The sequence below is a fragment of the Somniosus microcephalus genome, chromosome 22 (genome assembly GCF_052327205.1).
Source record: "Somniosus microcephalus isolate GS21.2 chromosome 22, FLI_Smic_1.0, whole genome shotgun sequence".
NCBI lineage: Eukaryota > Metazoa > Chordata > Chondrichthyes > Squaliformes > Somniosidae > Somniosus > Somniosus microcephalus.
Window position 1 is genome coordinate 64,820,538 of NC_141008.1, and position 16,970 is coordinate 64,837,507.

General features: G+C 41.6%; 1 protein-coding gene across 8 annotated transcripts in view; it reads right to left on the reverse strand.

The window, feature by feature from the left end:
- The window catches only part of git1 (G protein-coupled receptor kinase interacting ArfGAP 1), a 178,581-nt gene that overhangs the window by 15,956 nt on the left and 145,655 nt on the right, over window positions 1-16,970 (reverse strand). For 5 of the 8 annotated variants that reach the window (XM_085964964.1, XM_085964963.1, XM_085964962.1 and 2 more), the window contains 3 exons: window positions 16,299-16,451; window positions 3,991-4,209; window positions 2,194-2,304 (listed from right to left, as the gene is read on the reverse strand). In XM_085964964.1, the coding sequence (XP_085821090.1) occupies window positions 2,194-2,304; window positions 3,991-4,209; window positions 16,299-16,451 (483 nt within the window). Of the gene's footprint in view, window positions 1-206; window positions 249-2,193; window positions 2,305-3,990; window positions 4,210-16,298; window positions 16,452-16,970 lie in introns of all 8 variants that reach the window. The other 3 variants (XM_085964967.1, XM_085964966.1, XM_085964965.1) reach the window with 2 other exon arrangements.

The window sequence follows — 16,970 nt, forward strand, 5'->3', positions numbered from 1 at the left end:
GAGGGTTAACAACTTTGAGGATTACGAGAACAGTTCTGCACTTTCCTTTGAGAAATTCTACTGGAATTTTGACTCAGTTTTTGTAAATCTAAAATGGGATACAAGTGGCTGAGGGAAAGACAACTACCTGTACAAACTGCTATTAAATCAGTTAAAAAATTGACAGTCAAAATTTATAGGCAACAAAAAAAATGAAAGCCACTCACAGGAAAAAGCATTTTTGAAGAATAGAAAGGCGGCCCTAGTTTCTGTGGGCAAGAGTAACGGAGTTCTTGAATATTTTCCCTCAATTGTTTGACCCACTGCTGATTTTGCTCTGCAAAGTTACCATTGATCTCCTACCCCCCCCACAAAAGACTTTTTTTTATAAATTAGACTATTAAAAAAAAAAACCAGATGTTCAACTTTTATAATGCTTCAGTTAATAGTTTCCATACCTGCTATTAAAACAAAACACAATTTATTAGCTGCTTTTATTTAAATTTACAAAACCTGTGTCTCAATACGACTGAAAGATGGAGGAAGAAAAGCAGTACTCAAAGGGTTAATATATGGAGAAACAGGAGTAGTCAAGGGAAACCAAGAAAGAAGTGGAATACTTGAATGGCAATGGCCTTGCTTGATAAATGTAGTCACTGAAGGCCATTATGCTATTCAAGAGAGTAAAGATGTTAAGGCTGTCGAAAGGGGAGCAGTAGCTAGATAGGCAGTGTTGATGGTAACAGCTCAGCAACAGGGGCTCATCTTTTGGAATGCCTCACAAACACACACTGCATACCCATTTTCAATTCACCCTATTCTTTTCCCATCATGTTTCATTATGCAGCTTTTTTCCCAGTACAGCTGTAAATAATCCTCATTTTCCCTTCAGATGACATCACTCTATATCAGATGCTTCTTGTTTTTAAGAGGAGGAATGGTATAGAAAAATATTACTTTAGAGAACACAACAAAATATCTTACTTAAAAAATTAACTTTCATACTTATCTTGGAGACTTACTGAAAAAATGGCTGTAGCAATTTGTTACAATCCATTTTTTTTCCAAGTTATGTAAACATTAATAATGTAGCATCTCGAGTCTGTTCCGCCATTCTATTAGATCATGGCGGATCTGTACCTCAATTCCATTTACCTGCCTTTGCTCCCTATCTTTTGATGCCCTTACCTAACAAAAATCTATCAGTCCGTCTTGAAAAAGTCAGCTGACCCCGCATCCACAGCCTTTTTCAGGGGTGAGAGGGAGAGTTCCAAATTTCCCCATCCCTTCTCAAAGGCCTAGCTTTATTTGAAAGATTATGCCCCCTTGTCCTGTATTCCTCTGCCAAACTAAATAGTTTGTCTGCCTACAATAGAATCGAGGTTATTCGACACGGAGCAGCAATTTTGAAGATACTGGAAAACAAAACTTTATTGGTTTCTCCATCAGAGACCAGCCTAGTTAATAGGCAAATAAATAAACTGGCAAAATTGGCATAAAATGGCAGGAACATCTTTCGGAAAGGGGACCATATACATTTAATTATTTTTTCAATGTTTGGCCCTGCATACCATATTAGCAGAGGGTTTAGGACAGCATTTTCAGGGCCAGCTTCAGCGATGTACAGCAAGTATAAAGCTGGGGTCCTTTGTCAAATGACCAAGTTTGTATTTCTTTTTTACTGTGCCATCTAAGTTAATCTAATGCAAGATTCCCAATACTACATACTGTGTTCAGGCCAACTTGACAACGTAATATGGTTGAGAGACAAATTATTGACTATATAAATTCCATTATAACACACTGGAGGTCTGCAAATGGTGGATATCCATAGGTCCTTTGGTGAGGAAGCTAACACTACACGACGAGTCAAATTGCTCCTTCTGTACCAACATTTCTATGGTAAATTAACCATTACAACTGTGGTATAATGAGAACAGACCATGGTTATATTCATGAGCCTGTTTACATTGCACTAAAGCTTGTTTGCAATGTACAGTTTCACTTTTGATTATTTGGTTCATTCTAAAATTTAAGAAAAATAATCGTTTGAAAGTTATTTTGACATATTCAACTAGGCATTCCAAAAAAAGAACCTCCCATCTTTGGAAGGGAAAAGAGAAGCAAAGATTATAGAAGGAACAAAATCCATGCAAAAAGGCACGGACACAAGAGCCTAGAACACTTGCTGGAATCCTTTCTGCCCCTTCTTACTTGAGCCCAACTGAGATGGTACTTAACCACGGATCTGCCGCAGTCCTGTGAACAGGAGTGCAGCGGAGAGAAGGGAAAGGGTACAGAGGTCACGGAGACACCCCTGCGAATCTGTAACATGGAAGGGACAGTGTAAACAATGGCATGCACATAGACATTAATGAACTTTCAAAAATAAACCATGCATGTAAACTTGTTATAGACAAATATTGGTTAAACAGTCTCATGCTGACAAAGTCAAATAAAAGCAGAGTCATCTTATGTCAGATCTACTGGTAGATTGTGAATTGTTAATGCAACGTGCATATTGAATTAATGAAACAAAATAGCACAAATGAAGCAACATTCACATAAAACCGTGTAATGAGCCAAAGTGATTTCCCTTATTTAACTATTTTCAAAAATAATGTTCACAAAACAATTATACTTTAGAGCAATTAATTTAATTAAGTTCTCATGATTCATTTAATTAAGCTTGATCATTTTTCTAGATGCTCTACAGAGTCATTAGCGACGATCAGATAAAAATGCTTTTTCAAAAATTGTTTGATCTATTGAAAGTGTTGGCACATATCCATTACCTGTATGTACAAATTTCACATCTGAAATACATGGTTTCGAACAAACTTTTTTTTTTTTTTATATATAAAAAAGACAGTGCAATTATACATACAAATATATACACATTAAAAATATTTGTGCGCCCACAGTATCCAGTTCTCTCATCTCACTGACTGGATCAGTCCTAGCAGTGACTGTCTCTCATATCTACTCATTATCTCCATGATGGACTCAACTAGATTTCATTCCAGTCACTAGATGGAGTAGAACCATAATGTAGCGGTCTAAATATGTTAAGATAATTAGTGACACCTGATGGGAATTGGGTTTTGTTCATTTCCCAAATTTAGAACATTTATTGGGGGAAGGGAGGGCCAATTCAAGGATTTCAGACAGAACCTTTCATAATAATTACACTCGTCTCCAACTCTTTGGGTCAACCCAGTATTAGAGACTGTCGAATTGCAAGATCTTAAAACCTGAAAAAGTAACTGAACTTATTTAACTGAAAGAATAGTTTCATTAAGCCATTTAATCTCAGTCGTTTAGCCAACTCTGCACAATTAAATCCACAGTTAAGTTGATTTGGGGCAGTGGCTCTTAACACGAAAACAGAAGATACAAAAATCAAACTGTACCTGAGGTCATTGCATAAATCCAAAGTTACATGGAATATATTTTCACTTTAGAGTTTTAGGATCAAGATCAATAAAATGAGGACGGATTCGATACTGTAAATTGAGCACAAAAGCTATGACTGGGAACAGAGCTACTTGTAGCAACTATATGCGTTTTGTGATTGCTCAATGCCACAAACCTCTGCACATCTCTGTCCTCGAGTAACTGATGGAACTTGTAATTCCTGCATCTGTATTAGCTGTGGCCACTATCTCACAAATGGGAGTTTCACACAAAACTGAATTCGGAGTACAAATTGCCTAATAGGATATCTGAATACAGCAGCATCTCACTAGTTAGTAAACTCTGCACTGCAGTTAGGGTTAGAAGAAAAAACACCATCAATGATTATTAAAAAATATTTTTCTCCATCAAAATTTGGAGCCTGGAAAACAAGACATGGTGGGGGGTTACTGCACAACTGTTTTACAGGACATTGTTCCTAAACTAAACAGATATCAGAGCTTTGTTAATACTGATTAAGCAGTATAACAAGCTAGAAAAGGTCAATGCACTTGAAGTTTGAAATGAAATCCATATTGCAAAGCAGTAACTCACATTGCAATCCAAAGGCTGAAGTCTTGTGGCAATGTCATCGGTGGTTTGTCCAAAAGATTTCTGCCCAGATCTGGTTTCATACATGGAGACAGCTTGCCGATCACGTCTACTTGCACTTGCATGGGGGGCAAGGTCCTGGCGGTCACTGGTAGCTGGTGACGGATGCGGACTAGGAGTTTGTTGTTTCATTTGTGCATTCTCTGTCTGCAGCTTGTTAATCTGAAATGTAATGAAAAAGAGACTCATCTTAAAATACAGGAAACTCTTCATTATCCGGCACCGACGTGGTGCTGGTTTATCAAAAAGTCCGGATTACAGAGAGGTAGTTAAAAGGTACGAGAGCTCCATACACAGCAACAAATCCAGGCTTCCCTGTTGCTTAGCAACATGTGCAGGAACTCCGGCCACAGACCAAGCGTCCCTGTTGCTTAGCAACAAGTGTAGGAGCCCCAGTTACACAGCCACAGATCCAGGAACTGCCACTAATATGAAGTAAAACTTACCTGAACCTACTCCTGAATTTTGCCGGTTAACAGAGATTTCCGGTTATTCAGGTGCCGGTAAATCGAGAGTTTCCTGTAGTAGTTTAATATCTATTAAGGAGGACCCATCTTCATTTTGTCATTGCACAATTTAAACACTTCATTAAAAATTACTGACAGCAATACATAATATAGGAGGGCATAGAGGACTAGGATTCAGTACTCGAGATGTGTCTAAATTGTTACTGAATAATTGTTTTACATTTCGTACCCATATTCCCATTGTTAGCAATCAGTGATTATTAAAATTAATGCGGTTTTGTACAAATATATATTTATCTCAACCATTTTTATTTGTCCAGTCCAACAAGCCAAAATAGGCTAGGATGCCTGAAACTTGAAAAGTGAGGGCAGCGTTAGGTAAAGCAAAAGTGTCAAAAGTGCCAGTGCAGCGTGCTACAGTATGGCAGTACACAAGTTTGCACCCTCAATTTCCCACATGACAAATTCCCATCAGGTCACTGCAGGCAAGAATAAAATAAAATTGGCCCCCACTGCCGACTTTGTAACAGCCGATTCCAAAATGATCTTGACAGAAGATGTAGAGCAGGTTGACTGTCCAGGAAATCATTGTTTAAAACACAGGAGGCCGCCATTTGGCTAACTCTTAAATAGCTATAAACTTAGTCCCAGTCCCCTGCCCTTTTCCCACGCTGTTTTACATTTTTTCTTTTTCAAATATTTATCCTTTTCCCTTTTAAAAGCTATTATGCATTCGGTTTCTAGCACCGTTTCTGGTACAAAATAATTAACTAAAAAATAGAATGCCCAAAAGAGAGGGCTGTGCAGTAAAACAGACAGGAACTGATTAAATTATTGAGTACTGACTTGCTAATATATTGAATCTATTTATAATGGCTAACCACAGGAATATTCACACCTGGGTTAGATGTTCATGGTGTTGGTTTATTTGCATGTTACACATTTTCTGCTGATGCTCGAAACTTTAAAAAAATGCAAGACAGTAAACAAGTCGACAGTGACTTAAATTAGGATGCTGTACAAAAATGAGTTGGACGATCTAACAAACAATTTGTTGCTGAAACCAGGGCAAATTCAATCCCAAGTTACTAGCACAAACAGCATTAGTGTCCCTGTGCAAATATTCTTTGTCATTAAGTTGATTTACTAGATAAGACTAAGGGGGAAAAATTCGGTATCGCCCCATTTGGGGCGCCGTTATCAGCCGTGCGCAAAGTTCAGCGCCTGGCACTAATTATCGCCTCCGACAGCAAACTTGGCTTTTATCGCCCCTGGAGGTGATTGGAGCGTTAAATCAGGCGCTTCACACCTGTCTTAAAGCGCAAACGCCGAGGAGTGAGGGGCTACCTCAGAGTGCTGGCGAAGCAAGGAAAGGCAAATCAAAATAAACCTGCAAAGTGCTGCTCAGTACTCAAAACTCCTTCACACAGCGTTGAATCTCTCCAGAAGTCTCTCTCTGACTGCGTGGTGCAAAAATGTCACCGACAAAAAAAGGCAGGAAGCGGTCGCCTTTAAATAGCGCTCCCCTAGTCCCTTTCTGACAGCATAACCCTCCCCTCAACCTGTTGTTGCTAACGGCAAGTGGTAAGGCAGGGGGCGCCACTCAATATCCGGTCCGGGGCGCTAAGCTCTCGAATGACGTCACAATCTGCCAGCGCAGGAGATCATGGCGGTAGTGTTTAGCGCTGCCGCAAAATGTCTAGTTAATTTCGCGAGCGGCGCAAACATCGCCGCGCCCGGGCGCTAGTTGCTTTGCGCCCCAATTGGCGCTAACTGGAGGTGCAAACAACTGAATTTTTCCCCCTAATACTTTAATGTGGCGTAGCCCCCCACCAAATTTTTATTTTACATCAAAGCTTAGAGGTTGCACGGCCAAATTCTCCAAAGTGAACATTAACTTTGAGGAATGATTTGAAAGTCCATGGGCCACAGACACCCACTTCTGACAGAAGGTTTTAAGTTTCAAGTTTCATTATTTATTATAACATTGTTACTGTTTAACAAAAATACTAATCAAATGCAAGTTATTCTGTAGTGCTGACAGATACTATGCAAATACTCCAGCAAATACTGTGACTAACACTTAAAATGACCAAAAATGTCCTTGGATGACATGTTACCATGTTTGTAAACCCAGTGGTGTGCAGTCATGAGGTGCACTCCATTACACTGTCATATTGCTGACTGCAATGACAACTACGTTAAAAAAAGCAGATACATGATATACCTGGTGGCCAAAATGCTGGCATGAGGTAGCACATTTTTGCATCAAACTGCTACACAAACTCAGTTTGCTTAAAAAAAAACTCTCCACAATGTCATCAAAATACTCCTTTTAGGGCAATGTTAGTAAAAGCTGTGGTATGGCATTGCACTACATCACCTCAAACATCCAGCCCAGCAGGCAACTCAGTGATCAGCAGTGTCGTGTTGCTTCCAGTCCGATAGCTGGGAACAACTAACCTCTCAATCAAAAATACAGGCAACTGCCTTTTTTCTAATAGTAGACTTGTGCCAGCAAGAAAATTTTGTGTATGAGACCAGGATGCTGTTGTAGAAAACACTGTGCTTAAGAACATAAGAAATAGGAGTAGGAGTAGGCCATTCGGCCCCTCGACCCTGCTCTGCCATTCAATAAGATCATGGCTGATCTTCTACCTCATCTCCACTTTCCTGCACTACCTCCATATCCCTTAATATTCAAAATCTATCGACCCCTGTTTGAATATACTCAACGACTGAGCCTCCACAGCCCTCTGGGGTAGAGAATTTCAAAGATTCACCACCCTCAGTAATAGAGAACTGGTTGGCGGACAGAAAGCAAAGAGTTGGAATAAACGGGTCGTTTTCCGAGTGGCAGGCAGTGACTAGTGGGGTACCGCAAGGATCGGTCCTAGGACCCCAGCTGTTCACAATATTTATTAATGATCTGGATGAGGGAATTGGATGTAATATCTCCAAATTTGCAGACGACACAAAGCTGGGGGGGGGGAGGGTATGCTGTGAGGAGGAGGTCGTGAAACTCCAGCACGATTTGGACAGGTTGGGTGATTGGGCAGAAACATGGCAAATGCACTATAATGTGGATAAATGTGAGGTTATCCACTTTGGTGGCAAAAACAGGAAGGCAGATTATTATTTGAATGGTAATAGTTTGGGAGAAGGGGAAGTGCAAAGAGACCTGGGTGTTCTTGTGCACCAGTCGCTGAAGGTAAGCATGCAGGTGCAGCAGGCGGTTAAGAAGGCAAATGGTATGTTGGCCTTCGTAGCAAGAGGGTTCGAGTACAAGAACAAGGATGTCTTGCTACAGTTGTACAGGGCCTTGGTGAGACCACACCTTGAGTATTGTGTGCAGTTTTGGTCGCCTTACCTGAGGAAGGACGTTCTTGCCATGGAAGGAGTGCAGCGAAGATTCACCAGGCTGATACCTGGGATGGCAGGAATGACGTATGAGGAGAGATTGTGTCGATTGGGCTTATACTCACTGGAGTTTAGAAGATTGAGAGGGGATCTCATCGAAACCTATAAAATTCTGTCAGGCCTGGACAGACTAGATGCAGGAAGGATGTTTCTGATGGCCGGGGAGTCCAGAACCAGGGGTCATAGTCTAAGGATAAGGGGTAAGCCATTTAGGACTGAAATGAGGAGGAATTTCTTCACCCAGAGAGTGGTGAACCTGTGGAATTGTCTGCCAGAGGGCGGTGGAGGCCAGTTCATTAAGTATATTCAAGAAAGAGTTGGATATATTTCTTAAGGCTAAAGGGATCAAGGGATATGGGGAGAAGGCAGGGACCGAGTACTGAATTTGGATGATCAGCCATGATCTCACTGAATGGTGGAGCAGGCTCGAAGGGCCGAATGGCCTACTCCTGCTCCTATCTTCTATGTATCTATGTAAGAAATTTTTCCTCATCTCAGTCCTAAATGGCCGATCCTTTATTCGGAGACTGTGGCCCCTGGTTCTAGACTCCCCAGCCGATATAGATTATGAATAGCTGAGGCCCAAGTACTGATCCTTGTGGTACCCCACTAGTTACAGCCTGCCAAGTTGAAAATGACACGTTTATTCCTCCTCTGTTTTCTGTCTGTTAACCAATCCTCAATCCATGCTAATATATTACTCCCAATCCAATGAGCCCTAATTTTGTTTAATAACCTCTTGTGTGGCACCTTATCGAATGCCTTCTGAAAATCCACATCCACTGGTTTCCCTCATCTATTCTGCTAGTTACAACCTCAAAACGGATTCGTCAAACATGATTTCCCTTTCATAAATCCGTGTTGACTCTGCCCAATCCTATTATTATTTTCTAAGTGCCCTGTTACCACGTCCTTAATAATAGATTCTAGCATTTTCCCTACTACTGATGTCAGGCTAACTGGTCTGTCATTCCCCATTTTCTCTCTCCCTCCTTTCTTAAATGGTGGGATTACATTTGGCTCATTCCAATCTGTGGGAACCATTCTAGAATCTATGAAATTTTGGAAAATGACAACCAATGCATCCACTATCTCTATAGCCACCTCTTAAAACCTTAGGATGCAGGCCAGCAGGTCCAGGGGATTTATCGGCTTTCAGTCCCATTAATTTCACCAGTGCCTTTTTTTTTTTTAAGAATCATAATTTCTTTCAGTCCCTCATTCTCGCTAGACCCTTGGTTCTCCACTATTTCCGGGAAGTTTTTTGCATCTTCTTCCGTGAAGACACACACAAAATATTTGTTTAATTTCTCTGCCATTTCCTTAATCCCCATTATAATTTCTCCTGTCTTGGCCTGTAAGGGACCCACGTTTACTTTCGCTAATCTTTTCCTTTTTACATACCTATAGAAGCTTTACAGTCCGTTTTTATGTCTCTTGCTAGTTTACTCTCATATTCTATTTTCCCTTTCTTTATCAATTTCTTGGTTCTCCTTTGCTGAATTCTAAAATTCTCCCAATCCTCAGGCTTACTACTCTTTTTGACAACATTATAAGCCTCTTCCTTTGATCTAATACTATCTAACTTCTCGTTAGCCACGGTTGGACCATTTTTCTTGTGGGGTTTTTGTGCCTTAAAGGAATGTATATTTGTTGTAAATTATGTATTAATTCTTTAAATGCTAGCCGTTGCTTGTCTACCATCATACCTAAAGTGCACTTCAGTCTGCTATGACTTTATGTATACCCTCTTGGACATGCACAGTGGCGCTTGTATTTTACAGTAAACAGGAGCACGTAGTATGTGTTGCAAAGGTAACATTGCTGGCATGAAGGGGGGTGGGTGGGGGGGGAGAGAAGGGGATTATTTTAGCAGTTCAATCAGATCAACCTGATGACTTTACCAAAAGCTATTAAAAGCATGGCTGACTAATCTACAATACGTACACAAAATAGATTCCCTTAAATGTTGAGGACATGCCTTTAAAATAGTGGTGCATTGCACTTGTTTATAAAAAGCAAATTTGTCTCATCTTCCACAACAATGGATCATGGCATTACAAAATGAAAACTTCCACAAAGTTCATCGCTAAGACCATCTTTCTCCAACTAGCGAAAATGGAAAAAAGTCCAGAGAGTCCTTCGCAGTTGACAAAGCCAGTGCTGCCCTGTAGATCAACAGAAGACACACGCTTCTGTGGGACTAGTTTCCAGAATTTTTCTACCTGCTACAACTAGTTACAGGCCTCAGTTGGATTTGAGTTACAGCCTAGAAGCCCAGCTACAAACTGACTAAGACATGCTGCATATGGGTTGGAAAGTTGGCAGCAACACAAAACAAACCAAGAACTACAAAAGTACAAAGCCAATATTCCAGTGACTAATGGGCTGCAATAATTCTGCTTTTTGCCTTTGATGGCAAAGTTTTGAAGCCAAAGTTTTTTTTGCCATTAACATTGCCTGTGGTGAAGCTCTAATCTTAACGTGATTGAGGGTGCATAGATCAATTTTGGAAAGGTCCTTGTTCATAGAAAGGATTTAATTAAGAAAAGCAGCGAAGGTTTCCGACTGATACTCTAGCATAATCCAGGAAAGCAAGCCATCAAGTCATTAATTTTCATGTTTCATAATGAAAGGCAATAATTAGATGAATGCTTTCTTTAATTTGATTTTGTAGACTGGTCTGACAGCACCAGACTCTAATTGTTTATAATTTAAAATGTCCATAACTTAATGTGAGGAGGGCTGCCACAGCTGGAGAGGGCTCAATTTTACTGGCCAAGTAATATCTGCTTCAGTTTCACATCAAGCACTTCCTGTCAACATCAAACAGTGTGAAAGTTATAGAACCAAAATGGAGCGAATGATGTCAACAGGAAGATATCCAAAGGGCTAGCAGCATGCGCTGGCTTTAAATTTAACAGGCTTGCATGCAAGTAGCTGATATGTCCAGATGGCAACAAAACCAATGCACCTGGTATTAATGGGGCATGGTAAAGGACCATGAGAGAGAAATGAGCGAGATAGAGAGAGAGCGCGCGCAAGTGAGTGGGACGAGTTCATAGGAGTGAGAATAATCTGCAGATGCCAGCAGTAGATGAAGAGAAAAAGATTGGTAAAGTCAAGCGTAGGTCCCTTGCAGTCAGAATCAGGGGAATTTATAATGGGGAACAAAGACATGGCTGACCAATTAAATACATACTTTGGTTCTGTCTTCACAAAGGAGGACACAAATAACCTCCGAGAGATGTTGGGGAACATAGGGTCTAATGAGAGGGAGGAATTGAATGAAATCAGTATTTGTAGGGAAATGGTGTTAGGGAAATTGACGGGATTGAAGGCCGATAAATCCCCAGGGCCTGATCATCTACATCCTAGGGTACTTAAGGAAGTGGCCCTAGAAATAGTAGATGCATTGCTGGTCATCTTCCAAAATTCTATAGACTCTGGAATAGTTCCCATGGATTAGAGGGTAGCTAATGTAACCCCACTATTTAAAAAAGGTGGTAGAGAAAAAAAACAGGGAATTATAGACCGGTAAGCCTGACATCAGTAGTGGGGAAAATGCTAGAGTCCATTATAAAAGATGTAATAGCAGAGCACTTGGAAAACAGTGACAGGATCGGACAAAGTCAACATGGATTTACAAAAGGTAAATCATGCTTGACTAATCTACTGGAATTTTTTGAGGATGTAACTGGTAGAATAGATAAGGGAGAACCAGTGGATGTGGTGTATTTGGATATTCAGAAGGCTATCGATAAGGTCCCACATAAGAGACTAGCGAGCAAAGTTAAAGCACATGGGATTGGGGGTAAGGTACTGACTTGGATAGAGAACTGGTTGGCAAACAGGAAGCAAAGAGTTGGAATAAATGGGTCTTTTTCCAAGTGGCCGGCAGTGACTTGTGGGATACCGCAGGGATCGGTGCTAGGACCCCAGTTATTCACAATATATATTAATGATCTAGACGAGGGAACTAGATGTAATATCTCCAAGTTTGCAGACAACACAAAGCTGGGTGGGCGTGTGTGCTGTGAGGAGGATGCAGAGAAACTCCAGTACGATTCGGACAGGTTGGGCAGATGCTGTATAATGTGGATAAATGCGAGGTTATCCACTTTGGTGACAAAAACAGGAAGGCAGATTATCTGAACGGCAATAGATTGGGAAAAGGAGAAGTGCAACGAGACCTGGGTGTCCTTGTGCACCAGTCGCTGAAGGTAAGCATGCAGGTGCAGCAGGCGGTTAAGGCGGCAAATGGTATGCTGGCCTTCATAGCGAGAGGATTAGAGTACAGGAGCAAGGATGTCTTGCTGCAGTTGTACAGGGCCTTGGTGAGACCACACCTTGAGTATTGTATGCAGTTTTGGTCACCTTATCTGAGGAAGGATGTTCTTGCCATGGAGGAAGTGCAGCGAAGATTCACCAGGCTGATACCTGGGATGGCAGGAATGACGTATGGAGAGAGATTGGGTCGATTAGGCTTATATTCGCTGGAGTTTAGAAGAATGAGAGGGGATCTCATTGAAACTTATAAAATTCTAACAGGACTAGACAGACTAGATGCAGGAAGGCTGTTCCCGATGGCGGGGGAATCCAGTACCAGGGGTCACAGTTTAAGGATAAGGGGTAAGCCATTTAGGACTGAAATGAGGAGGAATTTCTTCACCCAGAGAGTGGAATTCTCTACCACAGAAGACAGTGGAGGCCAATTCATTAAATATATTCAAGAAGGAGTTAGATATATTTCTTAAGGCTAAGGGGATCAAGGGATATGGGGAGAAAGCAGGGACAGGGTACTGAATTTGGATGATCAGCCATGATCGCATTGAATGGCGGAGCAGGCTCAAGGGGCCGAATAGCCTACTCCTGCTCCTATCTTCTATGTTTCTATGTTTCAAGCAGCTTATGTTCATGCTCAAACGGCCTGGAGCACAGTTTTTCCTTTTAATCAACTCTGAAGTGGCTAGTGGTTTCAGGTCCAGCACAGAGTGCACCGAGTCAACTTTACCATAATCACTCACCAGGCTCGGTGTGGATTTGAGAGCCAGCAGCATTCCAGGTGCCCATGTATTGCCCAAGTTGGGCTTCAGAAACTGAATGCATCTGGGGTGGAGGGATATGGGGATAGCGGGCTACATGATCTAGGCAGAGAGAGCACAAGATACAGCTACTCCAGCCTCAAGTCTGGGAGGGAAGAGAACCAGCATCTTAGTTTCTTGAAATTGATCTCATTTGCATGAACTTGATACCAAACTGGGAGGGACAGTGTCATTGGAGGAAGCAGCTCAGAGTAAACTGGACAAAAGAAAGGAGGGCAGATCAAATTTAACACAGACAGGTGTTGCACATAGGATGGAGAAATAACCAACAAACACATACATACTTTATGAATGATGTTTAAATAGCTAAAGATGAAGTGGAAAGAGAGCTATGTGTTTTAGTAGACTTGATACTAAATATGTCTAACCAATGGAGAGCAGCAATCAACAAAACCAACAGAATGTTGAACTGCATTGGCAAATCACTTAAATGTAAGTCAGAGGAAGTCATGATCAAACTACTCTGGGCAGACCACACCTTGAATACTATGTCCAGTTCTGGTCGCCAAGAAACAAGGGAAACATTCAGTATCTTGGAGAAGAAAGATCCACGAAAGGTGTTGCAGTCTACAATCCTTTTCTCAGGATGGAAGCACTGGTGTGACTACTGATATCCAGGATTAAAGGCTACTTGTGCAGAATTATTCAAGCAAAAAATGCACTTTCAAAATTAATTTGAAATACCATTGTGGAAATGAGACTTTGATGAAAAGATGCCATACATACATAGAAACATAGAAGATAGGAGCAGGAGTAGGCCATTCGGCCCTTCGAGCCTGCTCCGCCATTCAATGAGATCATGGCTGATCATCCAAATTCAGTACCCGGTCCCTGCCTTCTCCCCATATCCCTTGATCCCTTTAGCCTTAAGAAATATATCCAACTCCTTCTTGAATATACTTAATGAACTGGCCTCCACCGCCCTCTGTGGCAGAGAATTCCACAGGTTCACCACTCTCTGGGTGAAGAAATTCCTCCTCATTTCAGTCCTAAATGGCTTACCCCTTATCCTTAGACTATGACCCCTGGTTCTGGACTCCCCGGCTATCAGAAACATCCTTCCAGCATCTAGTCTGTCCAGGCCTGACAGAATTTTATAGGTTTCGATGAGATCCCTTCTCAATCTTCTAAACTCCAGTGAGTATAAGCCCAATCGACCCAATCTCTCCTCATACGTCATTCCTGCCATCCCAGGTATCAGCCTGGTGAATCGTTGCTGCACTCCTTCCATGGCAAGAACGTCCCTCCTCACGTAAGGCGACCAAAACTGCACACAATACTCAAGGTGTGGTCGAACCAAGGCCCTGTACAACTGTAGCAAGACATCCTTGTTCTTGTACTCGAACCCTCTTGCTACGAAGGCCAACATACCATTTGCCTTCTTAACCGCTTGCTGCACCTGCATGTTTACCTTCAGCGACTGGTGTACAAGGACACCCAGGTCTCTTTGCACTTCCCCTTCTCCCAAACTATTACCATTCAAATAATAATCTGCCTTCCTGTTTTTGCCACCAAAGTGGATAACCTCACATTTATCCACATTATAGTGCATTTGCCATGTTTCTGCCCAATCACCCAACCTGTCCAAATCGTGCTGGAGTTTCACGACATCCTCCTCACAGCATACCCTCCCCCCCAGCTTTGTGTCGTCTGCAAATTTGGAGATATTACATCCAATTCCCTCGTCCAGATCATTAATATATATTGTGAACAGCTGGGGTCCTAGGACCGATCCTTGCGGTACCCCACTAGTCACTGCCTGCCACTCGGAAAACGACCCGTTTATTCCAACTCTTTGCTTTCTGTCCGCCAACCAGTTCTCTATCCAAGTCAATACCTTGCCCCCAATCCCACGTGCCTTAATTTTGCACGCTAATCTCTTATGCGGGACCTTATCGAAAGCCTTCTGAAAGTCCAAATACACCACATCCACTCTATTTTACCAGTTACATCCTCAAAAAATTCCAGTAGATTAGTCAAGCATGATTTACCTTTTGTAAATCCATGTTGACTTTGTCCGATCCGGTCACTGCTTTCCAAGTGCTCTGCTATTACATCTTTTATAATGGACTCTAGCATTTTCCCCACTACCGATGTCAAGCTTACCGGTCTATAATCCCCCGCCTTTTCTCTACCACCTTTTTTGAATAGTGGGGTAACATTAGCTACCCGCCAATCCATGGGTACCATTCCAGAGACTATCGAGTTCTGGAAGATGACCAGCAATGCAGCTACTATTTCTAGGGCCACTTCCTTAAGTACCCTGGGATGTAGATTATCAGGCCCTGGGGATTTATCGGCCTTCAGTCCCATCAATTTTCCTAACACCATTTCCCTACAAATACTGATTTCTTTCAGTTCCACCCTTTCATCAGACCCTATGTTCCCTGGCATCTCTGGGAGGTTATTTGTGTCCTCCTTTGTGAAGACAGAACCAAAATATGTATTTAGTTGGTCTGCCATTTCTTTGTTCCCCATTATAAATTCCCCTGATTCTGACTGCAAGGGACCTACGCTTGACTTCACCAATCTTTTTCTCTTCACATATCTATAAAAGCTTTTACAGTCAGTTTTTATGTTCTCTGCAAGCTTACTCTCATATTCTATTTTCCCTTTCTTAATTAATCCCTTTGTCCTCCTTTGTTGAATCCTAAACTGCTCCCAATCCTCAGGGTTATTGCTTTTTCTGGCCAATTTATATGCCCTCTCCTTGGACCTTATGCTATCCCCAATTTCCCTTGTTAGCCACGGTTGGGTCACCTTTTTTGTTTTATTTTTATGCCAAACTGGGATGAACAAATTCTGTAGTTCATCCATTCGGTCTTTGAATGTTTGCCATTGCCTATCCACCGTCAACCCTTTGAGTGCCATTCCCCAATCAATCCTACCCAACTCGCTCCTCAGACCATCATAATTTCCTTTATTTAAATTGAACTATTGAAGAATTATACAAAATACTAATTTATCTATCAGTTCTTGATGCTGATCAACCGGCCATGCAGTTGAATTTTCTGTTTTTAATTAGTTTGCTTTTTAACTTTATTGTAAATGATCTGATGGCACTATTGCAAAAATATTTTGCCTTTCAATACAACCAAAAACAGAAAATGTAGAATCAAACCAGAGGCCCTTGGGAGTGCAAATTAAAAAATAACCAACGTTAAAATTGTTTAAAATCTTCTGTGCTATTTACTCTCAAAACATCAACAAAATTTAACCACTGACTTTGCTACGAGAATCCTCATTCACATTCACTCACCTGCATTTGAAGTCTGCGCAGTTCCTCACTAAGGTTGTTATTTACTTTCATTAGCTGCTGAACCTTGGCCTCCGATGCAGCTAAAGCTTTTTTCACCTCCAAATACTCCTGCAGTGTTATGGGGCCGTCGGATAAGTCGGATGAATCCATGCTCTAAATATTAAGAAACAAAGGTTTTTTTAAAAATTGAACAGCCACAATACTCAAGCAACTTAGGACTTTTATCATTAAAATAAGGCTGCAAAAGTACCAAATTCAATCGCTGAAACAGGCCATATACAGCACATTGGCAGAACCGGAAAGAACGTGTTGCTGGTCGCTTGCCTCCTCTTGTGTTGCTCCCCTGCCTTTCCTTCTCCTCTTCTGTCCTCCTCCTAAGTTCATGGAAGCATGCTTCCTCCCCATTTCCACCCATCCACTTCATGGCAGCACACCTCTGCACTTGATCAGCTATACAACAGTGCTTCCAACTCATTCTGTGGTGCTAGTTTTTTGGCAAATCCAAGGCCAGCTGCTATGGGTGCAAATTTCTGACCCAACAATACTATTTTCAGGGGGGAACTTCCCCTGATTTAATGGCAGACATGTGGTCCAGATTTAATAGCTTACAAATCCAGACGTGGGCTGTGGCCCACCATTTCAGCAGCCCAGCAGAAGAAACGGAGGAGTAAA